Source organism: Cucumis melo, chromosome 9, assembly GCF_025177605.1.
Source record: "Cucumis melo cultivar AY chromosome 9, USDA_Cmelo_AY_1.0, whole genome shotgun sequence".
Lineage (NCBI taxonomy): Eukaryota > Viridiplantae > Streptophyta > Magnoliopsida > Cucurbitales > Cucurbitaceae > Cucumis > Cucumis melo.
Window position 1 is genome coordinate 12285986 of NC_066865.1, and position 8841 is coordinate 12294826.

Consider the following 8841-nt stretch of genomic DNA (forward strand, 5'->3'; position numbering starts at 1 on the left):
ATAAATATAACAAAATACCATGTTAACTTTAAACGCCCTGCTCCTCCTTCTCCTCTTCTGGATTAGATAAAGAGGTATATTTTGAATCGCTAATCATCTTAAGGTTAAGTTATAAAATAGTCCTAATTTAACGACAAACAAAGGAGCCAAACATCCCCTGCGTTTGAGCATTTTTGTTAACTTTAATCTTACATGATAAATTGATAATGATCAAATTCAATATAATAATGAAAAGCTTGCGTTCCTAAAGTATGATGTTAATGTCACAAGAATGGGATACATTATGATGGACTAATATACCATTTTGGTCCTACCTTTTGCTAATTCTATTTTTGTTCATCGTTAGTTTTTATGTGTTTAAATTTTAGTGATCATTCTTTGAATAAATCTCAGAAACAATCACCACTGTTATTAAACCTCGAATAAACAATGTCAACCATCCATTTATATTTGATTAGATAAAATTTAAACGAATATCTAGATTCATTCAAGTTCATAAAACTGCTTCATCGCTGAGTAATAGAGGGTGAACAAAGAGGGGAAAAGAAACTTCTGGGTGAAATTGAACAGAAGAGCAGGCTTCTTCACTAAGTATAGATCTATACAGAATAATGGCATTAGAAAATTTCTGTGGTACAAAAAAAAACCCATCACCTTTTACTTTTAGCCTTTTCACGCATAGTTATGCGTTTCCTCTTTGTTCATTTTTCCTTTTTACTTTTAGCTTTTTCACGCATAGTTATGCATTTCCTCTTTTTTCATTTTTCCTTTTAACCCTGCAGCCTAGTGTATCTACTGAATGATCATCCTCAGGTATCTATAAAAACTTCTGTTTTGTCGCTGAGTGATTTTTTTCTCCATTCTCAACTCCACTGGAAGTTCTGGAATTCAACTCTTGGACTAGGCCTCTTCCACCAATTTTGGGGAGCAAGATGATACAGCTTCAGCAACTGTTAGAAAGATATGGTCCTCCCCAATTAGATTAGCAACATCAGATGCGTGGAGTTTGTCAATCACTACTGGCCCCGGGTTTGCCAAAACAAGCTGTTCAACAACACCACACAAACTTCTGGTGAGGCATTTTTAAAATTTCTGAAATAATTGTTTCTTATTTTTTCTTATTTAGTAACGAGAAGATTGTGAAGGAGATAACCTGAATGTCTCTTTTCCGGAGATTCTTGTATAGCTCTTCCAAGGCATGAATTCCACTAGTATCAATGTCGGTAACAGCTACAATAAACAGAACCCCATAATTTTGTGTACAGAACGAGCACACGGATTTGATTGTTAGGTTTGTCTACTGTGGAGGATTATTTCTAAATATTTGGGAAGGTTGAGAGAGTACTCACGAGACATCTCAACGATCAAAAACTGAGTTTTTGGTGAATAGGCCTTCTTTGTTTGTTCTTCCTCATCTGCCAAGCATCTCAATATCCTGCAAGGATTTCCCAGTGTTTATTAAGGGCGAGGGTAACAGAATTGGAAAAGGCAATAGCTCCTGGAACTATCAGAACTTTCACTTTTCCATACATACATTACTCCAAACATGCAGTCAATAATTTGCTAAATTAGAACTTAATTCTATAGTATTTAGTTGAAAAAAGAAAATAACACCCGAAGCAGGCAGTCATACATCAATCCGAACGTGTAGTTAACACTTTTCAATACTAAAGTTATGTTGTAAAAAGAAAATAGCATGACTTGTCAAATTTTGGAAGTGGGCAGACCCTTCCCAAGGAAACAGTAATAAATTACGGATAACTTGAAATAAACTGGCAAAATATACATATATATATCCATGATGTCTGGACTTGGGGTTGTCTTCTTTTTAACTAAATATGACCTCTTAATCATTCGTTGAGAACATATTTCCTTTTTATCCGTAAGCCACCAAAAATATAGAATCCTAGGGTTGTCTTCTTTTTAACTGAATATGATAGAGTAGGGAAACTAAAACATCTTGCACAGAAATGGATGACAACAAAAATAGACCTCTCTAAAAATTAGTTCATATTTACCTCTCTCTGATGTAATTGGAATTAGAGAAGTAAATTGCAGAATCGACTCTCACGATGAGAATGCCTGAAACCCTCGTTGCTTCTGGATACTGTTGAGTGTTCCTATATACCGTAGTCCTAGGGATTTTTCCGAGAACAGAGACCCGTGGCCTGGTTACTTGTAAGAGTATCTTAGCAAATGATATAGAGACCTGCTCCAGCACATAGAAGACAGAATCAGACATCTTTAGGAGACGAAGCTAGCAATGAGAAAACCGATTAAGCTAGTAATGAGAGAACTTAAGGTAGCAGTGAGTCTTACAGCAATTAGGAGGCCGATCTCAACACTTGCAAATATCACACCGAAGAAGGCTCCCAAACAAGCAACAAAATCAAATTTATCAATCTTCCATAGCAAAATTGCTGCTTGAATGTCTATCAAGTTGATCACAGCAGAGATAATGATGACAGCTAGAATAGCATTTGGAGTGTATTTGAATAGGGGAGTCATGAATTCTAAAGTTAGAAATACAACACAGGACATAACGATGTTTGAGACTGCAGTTTGACAGCCAGACATGTAATTCACAGCTGAGCGAGAAAACGAGCCTGCAAGTAGGAAAGCTTATTAATGTTATTATCTACCATTTAATGCTCCTAGTTCAAGCCTTATTTAGATGAAAAGGAAACCATGCTATTTATAAGAATTCTACTGCTTAATGGTATAGACGAACTTTTGATCCAAACCTCTAATTTCTGAATGCGAGAGAACCACATTGCCATTTTGAACTTTTGAGAATGTTTTTTTTCCCCTAATATCTTAAGATTATTTTTGAAAAATATGTGAAACCATCCACAGAAGCATTCCCGGATGACCGTAAGATTGAAACCTTTTCAGACTTGGTGGTATTAGAATTCAATAGTATCATTTAGATAAAATTGGCTCTACTATCTTCGTGAATTATAGTTGTTTTTCACCTGTTGCTACATAGCAGGAAGTCATTGAACCAATAACATTCATTGTTCCTAGTGCCACCATTTCTTTGTTACCATCAAGCTGGTAATCCTTCATGGTAGGAAATGTTCTTCCAATTGCTATGGCTTCCTGAAAAGAATGAGAATTTTCAAATAATATGGAATGATTCATTGGGTGGTTCAACAAATATCAAAACCTTTCTCATCTACGACTACTTCCAAGAAGATAGTTACTTGATTTGCTTACCGTTAGTGCTATCATACCAGCCACCGTGCCAGTCCTGAATCCTTTAAGGAGGTTGTCACCTGTGAAGTAGATTTGCTTCACGGATAAGGGGTTGATTCCTTTCTCTATGTGTTTCACCTTTCAAAAGTTCAAGAAAACTGCATCTATAAGAGCTGTGATATTATTATTATTAATTTTCTTTTCTTGGTGACAACAATATTTCAATAGGGAAAAAGAGTGATAAGAGATATCCTTACGATTGCGACACCTTTCTGGTCTGCATGGGTTATGTAAACAAAGAAGGTGGACAGAATAACTGATATTAATGGAGCAATTGCAGGCACCCAAAAGAGGTTCTTATTCTTCTTTCCCTGAGATTGCAAAATGAAAGCTCTTTTAAGGCCAAGAATAGAAAACGGATAAAACTGCAAGTGAGATTCTTACAATATACTTGGCAAACAGTAGAAAACTTAGAAAAGATACTCCAATGACTATTGTCTGCCAGTTCCACTGCAAAAGGTCATAAAAGAAGTTACGATGCATGAGATTTAGTTTGTTATGCATCAGTGGTCCATTTGTGTGCAAATAAACACCATAGACATGTGGGGTTTGAGGGGCAAGGAGGCTTACTCCATGATGCGCTGCCTCAAATACTGAGCGCATTACAGAGATAATGTCTGTTTTCTTTGTAAATTTTTGAATACCAAGAAAGCCTTTAAGTTGCTGAAGGGCAATAGTGATGGCAGCTCCACCCATAAAACCCACAATGGCAGCATGAGATAGAAAGTCAATCAGAAAACCCAACCTGATAGGAAAAGTCATGGATAAATGTTCTCATCTTATCAAGGGAGTTCAAAACTAAACAGAAAAAGGCTCCCGAAAAATTCTGTTGGGGAGAAAGAAAAGGCACTCAACTACCTTAGTATCCCTAGAGTGGCTTGGGTGATCCCAGCAAAAAAGGTAGCTGTAAATGCAAGCCGCAGATACTCTTCTGGATGTGTATGGTAATCAATCTCCTTTTGAAGCAGTGTTCCCAGCAAGAGAGAAACAACGGCCACTGGTCCAATCGCTATGTCTCTTGAGCTACCCATCAAAGCATAAACTAGTGGTGGTACAAAGCTGGAATCTGCAACAATATGAAAAGTTTGATTGAGGCTGGGAAAATCTAGGTACAGCACATAAAAGCGGGAAGAAACTTCATGCAAGAGGCATAATATATGCTTACATAATCCATACTGGGGAGTCAAATTAGCAAGTTTTGCATAGCCTATATCCTGTAATATCAAAGTTTGACATGATCAGACACGGTTGGTTTCTTACTCAGATTGGCATGTTTTTTTACTCTCTTTTCAAACATTTGCATGCATATTAAAGCAGCTATTTTACCTGTGGAATACACAGACTTGCAATAGTGAGTCCAGCAACTATATCTCCTCTAAATTTAGTTAGATTGTAATTCCTCCCCCATTCAAATATAGGGAAGATAGCCTGAATTCCCAGGACTAGCTTTCGGGACTTCGATTGGTCCTTGAAGGTTCGCAGAGGATCATCTGCAAAGAAAGTCTCTTTCAACCTGGTTTTAAATTCCTTGAAGAAATTTTGCTTCGGTGGAACCCCCACCTTATGGATGCATTGAGTATTGCTGCGTGAAGACGAAAGTCTTCTAATGTCCATCTGTTTTGCTTCGAGTTCTCCCCCATTAGAATGGCCCCTTGAGTCCATGAATAGCTAGTTCACCTACTGTGAGGAAAAACACAAAAGAAAAAACAATGGAAGAGTTAAGTTTCACGAGCAAAAATGGTAGCTGAAGACCAAATGTAGCACGCAGTCAACTTCGATGTTCTGAAGCTGGAAAAACTGTCTTTAATGAGCCTTAGATGGTGAAAGGGAAAAAAGAAATTCAAAACATTTAATTGGTTTCTAAACATAGTGTACCTTCCGACACAGACAAAGCTCAAACCCGTGAAAACTGAAGCCAATATTATAAAAAATTTGGAAAACAAATGGCACAAGCAATGCTGGAGTGTCTTCAACTGAGTTTTATAGGCAAGCTTCTTTATTCTATAAGATATGGCTGTTCAAGTTAAACATTTCAAGCTGAATAGAAATATTATCAAAAGCAAATTTACTTTTATATGTGGTGAATTTAAACGTCAAGACGTACGTAAGGTCTTTAGTTAAAAGTTAAGCTGCAATTCAACCAGAAAATAAATATCCACAAATCCTTTAATTGGTGTGAACCAACGATATCATCTTCCACAACAACTATTGGTGATTAATTTAAGGCATTGACTTGGGCTGCGTATACGACTTGCACATAAAACTACAAGTTTTTAGTCAATAATTTTGCTTAGGACTGGCCATGTGAGAGAGTCTCCATTTTCAAAGCAAGAAGGAACTTTTGAAATTTCTCCTTGTGGAGCCAATCATAAATCAGGATAGACCTTAACGAAAGATATCCAAAGAAAATGGAAAGTCCGTTAGGCCCAGGCGGTTTCTACACTTGCTATCTAAGTTTGCATTTGTAAAGAAATTTGTTTGAGGGGGTTTCATGTGGGAATAGAACTAGCAAAGAAAAGTCTAACAACGCGACCAAATGTTTCTATTCAATACAAGGGTCCAAATTAAAATCATTGATGAGGACAGGTGACTAGAATAAAAGCAGTGAGGAATTAACATATTTTCTTATGAAATCTATAAGCCAGTGCACAAGAACCAACAAATAAATCAGAAAAACTATTCGATAAAGTCGTATGTACTTTTTATACAACAATTGAAAATATAGAGATTTGAACTATTGTTGAACTCGTAGCTTTCACTTTCATTCCTAACGTAAGAAAATGAGTCCATTACCATCCTATAATGGTGGGATCTCGTGAGCTTGTGCCATGTAAGCAAGTCGAAACCGGAAAAAGGGCTTGGTGGTGGCAGAATAATGAAGGATAAAAAGAGACTAAGAGGTCTACGTATCTTCCAAACCATCATAGTGGACTTTAATAGTTTAACCAATAATAATAATAACAACAACAACAACCAGGACAATAATAATAAAAAGGGGTCTTTTCTAAAACATAAAAAAAACGTCAAAAATATTTTTAGAACAATTCCAAAAATGAAAAAAGCCTAGAGGTTCATTTTAAGATTACATGACTTTATTTTTATTTTTTTTTAACCATCGTTTACGTTTGGCTACTCCAATCTAAATGATTTTTTTTCAAGATTCTTTATTTTTTTTACACTATTTTCTTAAGATTCTTTATACATGATCTTTTAGATTTTTCTACTTTTCGTAGAAAAGAAAAGAAGAAAGACAACGAAAAGAAATCACAGTGAAAAAAAGAGTAAAAGTAGAAAGACGATGAAAAGAAATCACAGTAAAAAAAGAGGAAAAGTAGAAAGAGGATGAAAAAGCAAAAATAAGAAAAACGATGGAAATATTAAACGACGTAAATAAAGAATTGAAAAATAAGAAAGATGAAGGAAATAAATTACAGAAAAAAAATAGAAAAAAAAATTGCATGAAAAAAACGAATATAAAAAACGAAAAGAAAGATGGAAGGGCAAAAGGAAGACGAATTTTGAAGAAGGGTGTTTTGTTACGTTTAACAAAAAGTTTCCCTACTAGTAATAATAATGATTTAAGTTGTAAAAAAGTTGGTTTATTTCCTTCGACGCACACTTAGGGCTCTTTTTGTCGGAAGAAGAAACAGTATATAAGAAAGGAAAAAGTAACACATTATTTTATTGAAAAGAAATGCAAAAGGAGAAGAGAAAAGAAGAGAAGTGAAGAGAGATATCCCATTAACGTTGAAGTCCAGAATCAGTTTCCCACCTTTTCCCCACCTCCTTTTTGTTCCCCACACTCGATGGTTTTTAGGGTTTTCTTTACCAAATTAATTTCTAACCAGTACTAAATACACCCAATATCCAAAATTCCATCCAGATACAATGAAACAACAAATCTGCTTACAGCTTCTCCTCAACTCTACTCTACTCTAATAATCCTTATGCCTCTCCACCTTCCATATAGTTTAACATTAAAAAAAAAAAAAAAAGAATGTTGTGTGCCACAATTAAAAAGCAGATTTTTGATGTGTTGTTCGTAATCTTACCGCTCTTGTTTGGCCGCCGCCTAACGTGGCCTCATTTCTCTGTAACATTCCCGATTCTTCGTTCCCCAAAGTAATGATTCAAAATTAGCATTTGTTTGGTTGGTGAATCCATTTTTTTGGATCACCGAACTTGTAATGGAGTCAAATTGGTTTGCATTCTTGTTTTTTTTACAAAAGTCAAATGAATTCACGGTCACCGAAGGACGGTTGAACTTTGAATAGTGAACTACTGTGGCTGCCGACTATGAATTTGGATGTTTATGCGGCCAAATTCCGGTTGAATGGTTGGTTTATTCGCTGGAGTTTGGTGTAGAAATTAGGAGAATTTCAGGGAGTAGTAAACTAGTAAACTAGTACATTTGTTTTTTTTTTTTTTTTCCAATTTTGGCCCACATCAACATCAAAATTCTTGTCGAATTTTAAAAAGTCATTTCAACATAATTTCTCAATCCATCTCAATTGAACTTGACACTGAAATTTTAGGTTTTGTTTTTAAATTTCAAAATAAAGGTACCCAAATGACCAAAATACTCTTAAAGTATAAACGTTAGATATTCGTAAACCCTAAACTCTGTGCTCATTCTGGTCAAGATGAAATATGTTTGCTCCTTAAATTGAAGATATTTGTCTAATTTTTGCTCGTTGAAATTTCCAGAAATCATTCTCAAGCTTAAATATGTGAAGGTGATTTACTTTAAATGATTTCATAGTTTATGGCTGAATTTTAGGTTCTATTATAGTGTTTTTTATGATATTTGAGGCAGATGCAAAAATATGTAGTTGGTTTTTTGTTGTAGTTGGATGTAAAACTAGATTTTAAGTGTAAGACCTGCACCTAAATTAAGAGCAAAGAAGTAAAATTTGGTTAAATGTTTTGAACTAGGCGTTTTGAAGTAAGAGTAGGCGAGAAGAAGGAGAGAACCAAGGTAGTTCGCGAGGAAGATTTTTGAAGTATGTGTTTCTATACGATTAAGGCACTATGCAAAAAGGACTAGGCGAGAAGAAGTAAGGAAACTTCTAAAAAATTTCCTATGTTATAGGCCACGTGTAGAGATTAAGTTAAGCATATTAACGATAACTCTTAAGCTTACACGTGCACAATTATGTGTATTAGCTGGCAAACGGAACAAAAGCTTAAAGATGACAAAGCTCGATTAAGAAGTAGTATAAAAGAGGTTGGAGGTCAGAATATTGATGATGTTGCTTGGCTTCCGCAGCTTTATTAAACTACGTAGGACACCGAAGAAACAATTCTTGAATTCTCGTTAATGAGCTCATTTTGTCATTTCGAAAATTTAAAGAGAGAAGTTGAAGTGTTGAACTGCTGCGCAAATAGCTACGCGAAAATAGGAAATAGTGAGGCCTTTGGAGTTTATTTGCAAAGTTGTGCAGTGAGCGTTTTCTTTTAAAATGTTTAAATGATTTCCACTTCTTATTCATGTTTAATTTGAACTAATGATTTCCATTGCAAATGTTTTAATGAGAAATGATTGTGAATGGTTTCCAAATCATTGGTTGCTTCCTTTTAGTT

General features: G+C 35.2%; 1 protein-coding gene and 1 long non-coding RNA gene across 8 annotated transcripts; one reads left to right on the plus strand and one right to left on the minus strand.

The window, feature by feature from the left end:
• Positions 1-540: 540 nt before the first annotated feature.
• On the minus strand, positions 541-7569 carry LOC103499288 (sulfate transporter 1.3-like). Of its 7 annotated transcripts, none has more exons than XM_008462262.3 (14): positions 5134-5300; positions 4585-4938; positions 4424-4472; positions 4117-4324; positions 3829-4003; positions 3643-3708; positions 3456-3569; positions 3220-3336; positions 2976-3102; positions 2320-2606; positions 2019-2209; positions 1350-1435; positions 1154-1230; positions 541-1044 (listed from the first exon to the last, which is right to left on the minus strand). In XM_008462262.3, exons 2-14 carry the CDS (start codon positions 4918-4920, stop codon positions 901-903), a joined length of 1977 nt encoding a protein of 658 aa, XP_008460484.1. In that variant the 5' UTR covers positions 4921-4938; positions 5134-5300; the 3' UTR covers positions 541-900. The 7 variants fall into 7 exon arrangements, with proteins under 7 accessions (XP_008460484.1, XP_008460485.1, XP_050945625.1 ...); XM_008462263.3 differs by having other exon boundaries at positions 4585-4935; positions 5134-5299; XM_051089668.1 differs by lacking the exon at positions 5134-5300 and adding an exon at positions 7311-7569 and having other exon boundaries at positions 3643-4003; positions 4585-4935.
• On the plus strand, positions 931-1387 carry LOC127150906 (uncharacterized). The gene is made up of 2 exons (XR_007823475.1): positions 931-1072; positions 1266-1387. It is a non-coding gene; the product is annotated as an uncharacterized LOC127150906 (long non-coding RNA).
• Positions 7570-8841: the final 1272 nt, after the last annotated feature.

Excerpts from the sequence above, each read along its gene's own strand:
- LOC103499288 (XM_051089668.1), bottom strand. The coding sequence starts at position 4,920 with ATGGACTCAAGGGGCCATTCTAATGGGGGAGAACTCGAAGCAAAACAG. Across the intron at positions 4,004-4,116 it reads GCCACTCTAGGGATACTAAG|GTTGGGTTTTCTGATTGACT; the intron begins GTAGTTGAGTGC and ends TTTTCCTATCAG. Across the intron at positions 3,103-3,219 it reads CTGGTATGATAGCACTAACG|GAAGCCATAGCAATTGGAAG; the intron begins GTAAGCAAATCA and ends CATTCTTTTCAG.